This window comes from Xiphophorus hellerii, chromosome 8, assembly GCF_003331165.1.
Source record: "Xiphophorus hellerii strain 12219 chromosome 8, Xiphophorus_hellerii-4.1, whole genome shotgun sequence".
Classification (NCBI taxonomy): Eukaryota; Metazoa; Chordata; class Actinopteri; order Cyprinodontiformes; family Poeciliidae; genus Xiphophorus; species Xiphophorus hellerii.
Genome location: NC_045679.1, coordinates 3034810 through 3046563, shown reverse-complemented (window position 1 = coordinate 3046563; position 11754 = coordinate 3034810). Strand labels below are relative to the sequence as shown.

Below are 11754 nucleotides of genomic sequence, written 5' to 3'. Positions count from 1 at the left end.
ATTTTTTTTATGAATGGAAGTTCATTACCACCATGAATGAAAATAATTTTATTTAGAATAAAGTCACAAGAATGAAAGTCATAATTAAAGTTTTAGTCTCAATTATGAAAATAAGTCGTAATTTTCAGATTTAAAGTCATTTTTACAAACGTAAGTCAATTTTGAGTTTTAGAGTCATTATTATGAGAATTAAAATAATAAAGTAAAACCATTTTGACCGTCTCCAGTCTGATAGATGTCGATGATTCCTTATGTTATTCTGTAGATCAGGAGATGCTGTGTTTGTGTTTGAGATATTTTACCTTCTTCATGCTGTTTGAGTGATTTCTTCATACTACATGTCTGGATGTATTCAGACCTGAAGGTGGCTGGTGGCATTAAACCACAAAATATGATTAATCCCAGAAAATCCATTATTAATCCCAGCTGTAATGACTTTTTCACATACAACCAGGTTGATTTATGAGCCTTAATAAATAATATTTTAATTAGAAAACACTGAAAAACCTGTTGGATGTGAATATTTCCCTCCTTCAAGCTGAAGTTCTTAATCCAACCACTAGGTGGCGAGCTCAGTAAGATTGTTTATTACAGTTTATTAAATTATAAAGCAAAGCAATAAAACTAATTGTCTCTTCTCTCAGTTGATTCCTTCATGTATTTTATAATTAGAGCAAACTGAATCAATAAACTGCAGTTCTGGACATAAGTTTCTCTAAACTAAAAGCTCCAGCAGAGTAAATAAATCCAGATTATGAGTCGTTTAAGGATCAGGTCAGTTTGGACCTGATTGTTCTAATCGTTTCTTCACTGAGGGAATTCCTGAACTCGGGGGAGTGTTGAGAAACGCAGCTGCCAATAAATGACCCTGAGCGTTACAGAGCTGAACCAGATAAGAGGGAGAAACTCTGACCAGAACAACATGAAGGTAAAACCAGAAAATTCACCATTTAAAATATGATCTACCACAAATAAATCACTTTTAGACTCAAATAAACCTTCCTGCTTTCTGTTCACAGTTGTATTTGGTTTCTACGTTAGCGCTGTCACTCACTCTGCTGTCACCAGTTTGGTAAGAGTAACACGTTTTACCGTTGTTTTAATAAATGCTGCATAATTTAGGGTTGTATTTTTAAATAAGTATCATTTCTTCCTTTCTCAGCTGTCAGCAGAGAGTAAACTGCAGATTTGGTTCATATGGAGGCTGGTCTGAGTGCGACGGCTGCTCCCGTACAAAGGTAACCAAACAACACTTTGACTCAGAGCCATGAACATTTTATTATTTATACATTTATTAATTCAATATGAGAAAATAAGGTTTGCATAAAGAACGTAGAAAATATTGGAGATGATCGAAGCACAAAAATATATTTTTAAATCATACTTAAAAATAAGCTTAGCTTAGCCCATGTTAGCTTAGTTTATTTTATATTATATTATGTTGTTCAGCACAGTTTTAATTTTATCCACTTTAGTGTACTTAAAGTTACCTTACTATATTTATCTTACCTTCCCAGTTATTTATTTCCCTTTAGCTTATTACATCCTCTTTTAACTTAGCTTAGGGTGGTATATTATATTTTAATTTCCAAATCCTATTTTTTAACATTTTATCTAAACTAAACCTAGTTTATTTTATTCTAAGTTACTTTAGCTTTCCCTATCTCATCTTATTTTAGCTAACTTTGGTATATTTTTACTTTACCTTAGCTTACCAGGTGTTAGCTAAGTTAGCATGTCTAAAGTTGTCATAGCCAATTTTATTGAATCTTGATTTAATTCCCTTTAGCTTAGCAAAGGTTTTATTAATGTTCCAGATGTAAATGTCAGTACAGAAACCATGAGACTTATTTTTATTTTACCTTAATTTATCTTATCTTTGATATTATGTAGATGGCAGATTTTTATCTTTTATTTTTTTACATCTCTGTGTTGACCCAGATTATAGATTTGGTTGTGTAATCTTTTAATCATATTTTACCAGAAACAGCTCAGTTAGAGCAACACGGCTGACTTTTGGCACCGTTTTCTGGCCGCACTCTAAACCCAAACAGGACAGAGTTCGAATGAAGCAACATTTCTCTCTAGTCTGTAAATATTTCAGGGAGTTTGATATTTGTTTCTCCAGTAAGGCACAAGCAAGTTTAATTCATGTGAGATGGAGTTGTAATCAGTACAAAAAGGGTTTTGCTGCCTTTCATTATTAATTATTGTTCATTTTAACATGCAACCATTCAAATTCAAATTTTGAATAGTTTTATATTTACATTTGGTTATAAAAACAGTCTGAGTGTTTAAAAAGAAAACACCCCGCCGCTTTTTGGAATTATGCTTTTTCAAAACCTTCCGAATAACGTCACAAATCAGCAGGCATTGCCCCTCGCCTAGCAACCCCAGCCCGTTACCTAGCAACCCCCAGGAGCTCCACCCGTCACCTAGCAACGCCCAGGAGCTCCACATAGGCAGAACTGACCAGATTAAAATCACATTATCTAAGAACGATTTTGTGGGGGGAAAAATAAAGTAATGAACATGATTCAGTTAGTCTGTACAACAGGGGTGTTCAAACTTTTATCACATGGGAAAAAATGATCAATTCAAAAATAAGAGAAGAAAAAAGGACAAAAAAAAGATGAAAAAAGAAAAATACTGAGTTTTTTTACCTTCTCAACAGTAAACTAAGTTACAATACTTTAATTAAATGAGTAAAATAGTCTTTTTTTAATTGGAAAGGGTGTGTAAATTATTATTATTACTTTAACAATCAATAAAAGGAAGAAATCTTTGAACTTTGAACATTCCTGTTTTCCAGAAACCTGTTCAAGAAGTAGTTCAGTAATTCAATGTATTTAATAGTTTTACTCTGTTTTCCAGGTGCGGACTCGTCATGTGGAGGTGTACGCTCAGTTTGGAGGGGCGCCGTGTTCAGGAGAAGCCACCGAAACGCAGACATGTGTCCCACAGAAAACGTGTCCCCTGGAAACAGGGTGTGGCAGCAGGTTCCGCTGCACCTCTGGTACGTCAAGATCCAAAGTCAAATATCTAATGTATCAATCAAAGTTATTACAGATAACTAAAACTAACAAAAACTGTAACAGAGAAAACATTTTTCGTTAACTGGATTAAATAAAAACCGTAACTAATTAAAACTAAACTGAAACTAAACAATATTTAGCTAATAAAAACTGGAAAACACACTCAAAAACTAAAACTAACAGAATTAGATAAAACAAAAAAAAGAAACAATGAATTAAACCTAGACTATAATGGAGTTGATGTTCTAACTGTGATGCAGGTCAGTGTATCAGCCAGTCTCTGGTTTGTAATGGAGACCAGGACTGTGAGGACGGTCTGGACGAGCGAAGCTGTGGCCAAGACAACAGCCAATACTCATGTGATCTTATCAAAACGCCTCCAAACGCCGACCTCACAGGCAAAGGGTGGGAGCCTCAGTGTTTCTGAATAAAGACACAATGATCAGAGATGATAATCTGTCACCTGTTACCACAGATGAGGTCAATGAAAGCATTTCCTTCACAGATTCGACGTTCTGACCGGGAAGCTGAAAGCTGGTGTGATCAACACGTTTAGTTTCGGAGGACAGTGCCGGAAGGTTTTCAGCGGGAGCCATAAAGTCATGTACAGGCTGCCACAAAACATCCTCAGGTTCAACTTTGAAGTGAGTAACTGAAGAAACTGGTGGGAGTTGAATAGTTTGATCTGGTCCAAATGGGCAACAGGACGGCCAAAAGGTTATATCCAATCTGTGTGCCCAGAAGATCCAGTTTGTTTGGGGAGATGTGAATATGTAATGGAACCAAAAAGGTTAATTCTGTCTCGGTTTGGTTGAAGTGAACTCTGGTGAGGTTCGTATGCATATGTGAACAGGACAACACAGGGCATTCTGGGTAAATACAACCAAAACAAATGTGCTAGTCCAGCGATAGCAGGAGAAACGACTCATTGTCTTTTACCAAAGGCAAAGGAGAAATCCTCCAACTGATCAAATTTGACACCACTCCATTTTTATTTACATTTCACAATGAAGGAAGTTGCGCTCAGTGTGTTCAGAGGTTTTTTTTATGTCATTTCATTCAGTGGTTCTTGGTGCAGCGCCCCCACAGGCGAGGAGGGGAACAGGTTGCTCAAGGGGTTTGGTTGGTTTGACTCAGTGAGAAAGTGAACCGAAAGCTGAAAATGTAACAAATGTTGGAGTTTTGGACCCTAATCAAACCGAGTCTGCTGGACTTTCAGGGGTGAAAACATCGTTGATGGAGCTGAGAATAACCGTTTGTGCTGCAGGTCCATGTAGACAACGAGGAAAGTGACGAGTCCTATGAGAGCGCCTGGTCCTACGCTCAGCACATCCAGTCCAACGCCTGGTTCGGACATGACCGTCGGACGTTCCACAAAGAAGTCACAGACAATAAGGTGACCGATGACCAGACCTGCTTCAGCTGCATAGTGAACCCTTGAATCTTTGGGTTTCATCATTTGTGTGTCCCATAAAATCCCTTCCCCAATGTTTTCTGGTGTGTGTTTCAGGCTTACAGACTTCTAATCCTGAAGAACAGAGTGGAGTTGGCCCAGTTTCAGAACTCTGCCCCCCAGTATCTGACTCTCTCTGCAGATTTCTGGAAGGCCTTGTCCTCGCTGCCGCTGACCTACGACTACTCCGCCTACCGCCAGGTGCTACAGACCTTCGGCACACACTACATGTCTGAGGGGTCACTTGGCGGCGAATACCAAGGCTTGTTGGAGTTTGACTTTCAGGCCCACACATCCCACAGTAAGGACTTAATGAGTGAATATTGTTACAGGATAGCAAATCTAAAAGGAGAACATGGACAATGCCAAAGTGTTCTGACACGCTGTTCAAAACTCAAACACTCCAAAGGGATTAAGGTCACCAATTAATGGTATAGTCCAATAAATCATGACAAGATCCGACTGTGGCTTAATCTATGACCATAATACCAAGAAAAGGTTAAGACTAATGCCAGACTTTCAAACCAACCGTCAATCTATCGTCTAGTTCCAAGGGACAAAAGTCTAATCTGAGCTGTTAGGAGGTGAGATTCATAGAGAGGTGGGTGGAGCAGTCAAAATTATACTAAAGTAACAGTAGCAATACTTCAACATACTGCATTTACTTGAGTAAACATACTTTACTCAAGTAAAAGTAAAAAGTAGCTGTCCAAAAAATTACTCAAATAATCTGAGTAAATTGGTATTTTACTAAATACTTTGGTACTCAATTAAATTAAATTAAATTACCAGAAAGTATATTAAAAAATACCAAAGTATTTTTGGTAATATACTTTACCAATACCAAAGTATTGGTAAAATACTTTGGTATCCAAAGTATTTAAAGTTACTTTGGTATTTTACCCAAATACTTTGGTAAAATAGTATTCGGTAAAAAGGCTACTAACGTACTGGTTAACTGATCAAAACGTCTGATTTAATATTTGAAATTTGCATAATCAGACAGACTAAAATATAAAGTTATGTTTTGGTATTTTAATAACCAAAATTAAAATAATTCATATAAATAACAATTACAAAATCAGACAAAAGAAAAAATGTTCCTAATCAGTTTATTTCAATATAAAATTTATGAAACTTTAACAAAAACTGCAGGTGTGTTAATATTTTTGGTTAAAAAAAGCTTGTTCTCCTTTCATTGAAGTTACTCACAGTGGGTAAAATATACAGTATTGATACTTCATAATGAAGTTACTCAAGTAAACGTAAAAAGTACAGCATTGTAAAAATACTCCTAAAATTATTATTTTTTCCAAAACGTTGCTCAAGTAAATGTAACTAGTTAATTCCAATGTATGTTATATTTCTGTCCTTTTTTAAAGGTGTGACAGACATTGAATACCAAAGATGTTGGAAAAAAGTGAAGCGCTTCCTGTTCTTTAAGAAAACCAAAATCACCTGCGAAAGATTGCAGAAACATCTGGAATCCAAAGCTGGTGAGTTAAAGTCACACAAACCCAAATATTTTAATCACAGTTCTCTCTGAGCTCACATTACATTATTTCCATTTTCTGCAGGAAGCCAGTCAAACAAGATGCCCATCAAGGTGAACGTGTTTGGAGGAGATCCGCAGTTCATAGGCGCTCTATCTGTTCTGGATCTACAGAAACCCGAAGCTAACGGAGAAATCTACAATAACTGGGCCTCATCTGTCAAAGATTTCCCTAATGTCATAAACCAGAAGGTAAAAAGACACAAGATCGCAAGTATTTAAGAGCCCAGTATTAAAAATATGAAATACGGAGAACTTTAGCACTAGGATTACTAAATAATCTGACAGGAAATAGGATTAGTAAAGTTTCAGACCACATTCCTTCAGAGGGAACAGGAAATGTTGTTTTGCTGAACCATCATTGACTATTTATCACCCCAAAGTAAATGTATGAATATTTTGGTTCGATACGGTGGCCCAGAAGAGTCAACAAAATACAAAAGCTCCAATAAAATAGCAAAAAGCCACAAAACAGCAACAAACACCAAAAGGCAACAACACAATAACAAAAAGCCACGACATGGCAACAAAAAGTCAGAAGCTATGCTAACACACAATTTATGCTAGCAAGTTTGTCATAACTTCCGTTTTAGCATAAATGCTGTTTGGCTTTATGAATCCCAATAATTTACACAAATACATTATTTTAATGTTCATCAGATCTTAAAACTTTTTATTGCTGTTTATTGTTGACCTCAGAAAACATAATTAACTAAACAACAAAAATAACAATATTGCACAGGCTAGCAAGTTTAATTAGCATGTGCTAATCCTTGCTAGCTAGCTCTAACTTAGAATGTTACTAGCCGACCAACAAAATTATCCGATTTCTCCTCTAAATAGTAGCAACCGACAGTAATTTCCATTGATTGTCAACATATTGATCTGACCTCCTCCAGCTTCGTCCTCTGTATGAACTGGTGAAAGAGGTCGAGTGCGCCGGGTTGAAAAAGCTTTACCTGAAGCGGGCGATGGAGGAGTTCCTGTCCGCGGAGCATCCCTGCCGCTGCAGGCCGTGCCAGAATAACGGCCAGCCGCTGCTGACCGGCACCGAGTGCCGCTGCGTCTGCAGACCCGGAACATCAGGACCGGCCTGCGAGAGGGGAGCCGCGACCGGAGAGCAGCCCGGTAAACAACAACAACAAGCAGCGGCGTGGCCACTGAGGAGACCGGGGGGCGGGGCTTCGGCTAACCTCGACATCTGATTGGCCACTCCAACCACAGCGGCCAATCAGATTGTATTTTATCTAAATTAGATAACAAAAAGGAAGAGAAAGTTTCTGCCAAAAAAACTCAACAATTTTGAGATCAATAACAGACATTTTCTAGAGAAAACTAAAAAAAAATGTTTTTTGTTTTCTAGAGAAAACTAAAAAAAAATGTTGAGCAAAAAAGTCAATAAAATTCTAGAAAAAAATTGTTATTTTTATATTAGTCTGAAAAAAATGTCTGGAAAAAACAAGTAAATTTGTAGCTGCACAAGTCAAAACATTTGCAAGGAAAAAATGCAGAAATTCTCAGATTAATATCAACATTTCTCTGTAAAAAAATGTAAATTTCTGTGTTCAAAAAGTTATAAATATGCTAGAAAAAACTGAGAAAGTTTTAGATTAGTCTGAGAAATTTTCTAAAAAATAAAAAAACCAAAGGAAATCTCTGAGCTCCAAAATTAAAAAAAAGCTCATTATTTACTACATTTTCACCTTTCATGTTTTTTATGCTCAAATGTAATAAAGCATAAAAATAATTCCAGTAGAAAACAGGAAATGAAAGTGATCACTGGATCTGTTTCTCAGGAGTGATCCATGGCAGCTGGAGCTGCTGGTCCAACTGGGGAGCCTGCTCTGGAGGTCAAAGGTCAAGAACCCGAAGCTGCAACAACCCTGCCCCTAGAGGAGGGGGCCGGAACTGCATCGGGGAGCAAAGCGAACAAAAACCCTGTGAAGAGCCAGATATACAATACTTACAGTAAGTTTTCTAGTTATAATAAAACCTTAATAGCTATAAAGTCCCGTTTTCACTCATTATTGTATTTTTGTTCCTTTTTGCCCTCAGGATGATGGAGCCTCAATGCTTTGGGCTTTCTATAACTCCACCAAAAAGGTGCGGATTTCCTCCAGTCCTGAAGAACGGATTCGTTGAGGTGAATTTTTAATCTGAATTCCTGTTTTGTTCTTATGATTATTACAAAAATAAAGTTAAAATAATACAAGACCTTTATTCTTGTATTATTTTATTTTCATAATTAATTTTTTTTATTATTTTTTTCTTTCTTAGCATGGCCTTAATACTTACTTAATTACTACTTAATTCTTATTTGATAAGACAAACATTTTATTCTTGTACCATATGGAAAAAAAATACTTATTGGACTTTCATACAACACAAAAATAATGAACTGGTAAAGAATATAAAAGGAAATTTTTGATTTTTTCAGTCATTTCAGGTTATGAACAACCAATCTAAGCAGACAATTAGACTGAGTTAAATTGATGTGAAATATGGTCATCAGGACAATAAATTGTGATATTAAGCTTCTTAAAATCAATCATGAATAATCAGAGGAGTAAGGAGTCGAGTAAGGCGCCTTGAGGAACACCACTATCAACTGGGAATAGTTAAAACACTTTTCTGTTCACAGTTTACAGTTCTGGTAACATTAATGTCATGTTAAAAAGTATTTGTTCATACTCTGATAGTTTTTTAATCTTTCTCTTTTATAGGATCTTAAAGACTTTTACACAGTAGGAAGCAGACTGCAGTATTCCTGCATTGAGGATTTTTACCTCGTTGGAAACGCTGCAGCCACATGTGGTGAAAACCAACAATGGAGCTCAGGATCAATGGTTTGTAAAAGTAAGTATTAAAGTAACACTAAATTCAAACCCCATAAAGTTTTATTAATGAATCTTTCATTGTCAAATAGATGAAAATGTGGACATTTTTTAGAAATATTCAGGATTTGTTCCATGCTTACTGTGGATATTTGAGTTATTACACAGTTTCCATACTTATTACATCTTTATTTTTTCATAGTTAATTTCATAAATATTATGTAAAAGTAGAAATTAACATTTCTTCCAGGTTCCACTTGTGCATTTCCTGAAATCGGCGGTTTAGTTGAAGTCACGCCCATTAAAAATGTCTACCAGATCGGAGACTCCGTGTCCCTGTCGTGTCCCGCGGGATCGGAGCTGGACGGTCAGGTGTCAGAGGTCAGGTGCAGCTCCGGTCTGCAGTGGTCGCCGTCTCCTGATGATGTTCAGTGTCACACAGGTGAACCTTCAGGAGCAGTTGACCTTTAAAACGGATGAATTTAAGGCAAAGTGACTCAAATTCTAAAGGTTTTGTCTAACATGGCCTAAATGTAACAAATTCAATGTTAATGCAGGCAACTTCATTTTTTACGACGAGAAAATAATTTAAAAATAAAATAAAATTCAAAGAATAAAGTTGAAATAACATTAGAAAAAAAAGAATAAGAAGAATAAAGTCTTAATATTTTACTAATGTTATTTCCTCCTAATTTTATGAATTTATTTTCTTATCAATTCAACGTTTTTCTTGTAATTTTATGATTTAATTTGTGAAATTTTATGACTTTTTTTCTAAAACATTTTCTTGAAAAAAAGAAGAAATTTTCTCAAAAATCCCAAATACTGGTAGAAGAAGAACATGGAAATGTTGACATTAACCTAAGAAAATCTATATAAAGAATCAAAACAATAACATTTCTGACCTGTAAAAGTAAAAAAAAAAAAAAAAAGCCAGATAAAATGCTGAAATTTTTAAATTAATCCCAGAAATTTTCTTGAGAAAATGCAAATTCCTGAGTTCAAAAATGTGAAAATTGTTTAGTTTTGAAAGGAAGAATTGTTTGTTTTTTTCCAGAAAATTTCATAGATAAATAGCAACATGTCTGAGTTTTTGGCAGAAATTTAAACCTCCTTTTTATATAATAAACCATCATTAAGTTGTGTGTTCCACTTAGTGTTGGTCTATCATATAAAGGAGAATAAATCACACTACATGTTGTAAATTTTCATTAAATTTGCCTTCTTGTTCCTGTGCAGTGCTCACCTCTCCGGCGCCACCTGCTGGTCTGAACTGTAAACCCTGGGAGAAGATCGGAAGAACCGGCTGTGTCTGTAAAATGCCCGCTGAGTGCCTGTCAGTCTCTTCCTTCAGAACTAAAACCAAACTGAAATCCAGACCCAGTCAGGGCGTTTGGTTTAAAAATGTTCTTGTTTCAGGTCGTCCGTGAAGTTCTGCTCCCGGGTCGGGCCGATGAGTCTCTGGTTGGGCGTCTGCCAGCTGGGGGCGCTGCGCTGTTTGGGGCGCAGCTTCACGCTGGCGGCCGATACGGACTGCGGCAGACCGCAGGAGGAAACGTTCACTTCCTGCAGCGACTGCAAACCAGGGACGACCTGCCGAGGTGAAACACCCGAATACTGAACACCCCGCTCAATAAAAACACATAAAAACAGTAAATATGATCAGATCTGACGGATCTCAACGTCTGATGAAACTCACGTCAATAGCGCCAGATATACATTATAACGGAGTATAGAGACAAACCAGATATTAAAAAAATATTAAAATAAATACAATTTAGAGAACAGAGTTGTAATTCAAATTATGACTTTATTCAGGTAATATTATGACGGAATTAAAGTCATAATATTCCTGTAATATTAATTCTCGTATTATTTTTGACCTTATTATCTTATGACATCTGGGATTTTTGTTTTACAATCCTACTATATAGTGACACTTTATTAACCATTTACTACTCGGTGATGACGTCATAATCAGGAGAAATTAATACGTTTTGAGAATCTTTGCCACGCAATGACAACTATTTCGGCAGAATTTCTCTCTGAATAATTAATAAAAACGCCTCAAATGTTGTGAAAATTTTAACAACCCGCCCAAAACTTTTCTTCATTATTTTCCATCCTAAAGTGTTGAATATGATTTCCTTTCTAATCGTAGAATCCCAGCGGAAATGCGTATGTCTGAGTCCGTCGGAGTGCCCTGCAGGCTCCGCCCCTCTGTGCGTCACTTCCGGTGATGATGGCGGCGCCGCGAACATGACGGAGTGCGAGGTGGGATCCAGGAGGTGCGCAGGCGAAACTATCCGTCTGCTCAGTCTGGAGCAATGTCCGCCGTAAACGGACAGTTTTCTTCATTTTAGTCTGTAAATATTTCTTATTTTGGTAGCAGCTGAACTGTAAATATAATGTTACAAATAAATTGATCAATTTCTTTGTTTTTGTACATCCATCCATAAGGGTGTTGGATAATGGATAGATTTATTGTTTTTGTTATAAAATGTATTAAATTGTTTTCATTAAAATTTCCCTTGATTTATTTTTTATTCATTCATCCATTTTATTTACTTTACCAGCAGGGATACATTAACAGTTTCTTTGGTCTATTTAAGCTAACCTAGCCACTCAAGCTAGCTTAGCAAGGCTAGCATGAGGGGCATAGTAGCCAGATAAACTTGACTGCCAGCCAATCAGAAAAATTAACAATGCAAATAACATTTCAATTAATTATTTTAACTTATATTTTACAATAATGATTCAAAAATTACAGAAGCCCATTGCTGTCATGAAACAAACAGGAGCAAGTTTCCTTAGAGAATTAGTGGGACTTTGAGTTTCATAAATGATGTATTTGAGCAACTTGTTCCCCTCCTCGCCTGT

General features: G+C 36.3%; 2 protein-coding genes across 2 annotated transcripts in view; both read left to right on the top strand.

Annotated features, from left to right (window-relative positions):
• LOC116724487 (NLR family CARD domain-containing protein 3-like) overlaps positions 1 to 11754 on the top strand; it is a 638369-nt gene that overhangs the window by 214889 nt on the left and 411726 nt on the right. The window lies entirely within an intron of this gene.
• Positions 85 to 11399, top strand: LOC116724490 (complement component C7-like). The gene is made up of 18 exons (XM_032570226.1): positions 85 to 928; positions 1020 to 1072; positions 1163 to 1238; positions 2875 to 3016; positions 3296 to 3440; positions 3541 to 3679; positions 4303 to 4431; positions 4546 to 4789; positions 5871 to 5984; positions 6066 to 6232; positions 6940 to 7168; positions 7837 to 8008; positions 8096 to 8183; positions 8764 to 8896; positions 9125 to 9316; positions 10114 to 10210; positions 10294 to 10475; positions 11036 to 11399. Exons 1-18 carry the CDS (start codon positions 863 to 865, stop codon positions 11212 to 11214), a joined length of 2547 nt encoding a protein of 848 aa, XP_032426117.1. The 5' UTR covers positions 85 to 862; the 3' UTR covers positions 11215 to 11399.

Excerpts from the sequence above, each read along its gene's own strand:
- LOC116724490 (XM_032570226.1), top strand. The coding sequence starts at position 863 with ATGACCCTGAGCGTTACAGAGCTGAACCAGATAAGAGGGAGAAACTCT. Across the intron at positions 3,017-3,295 it reads CAGGTTCCGCTGCACCTCTG|GTCAGTGTATCAGCCAGTCT; the intron begins GTACGTCAAGAT and ends ACTGTGATGCAG. Across the intron at positions 8,184-8,763 it reads TGAAGAACGGATTCGTTGAG|GATCTTAAAGACTTTTACAC; the intron begins GTGAATTTTTAA and ends TCTCTTTTATAG.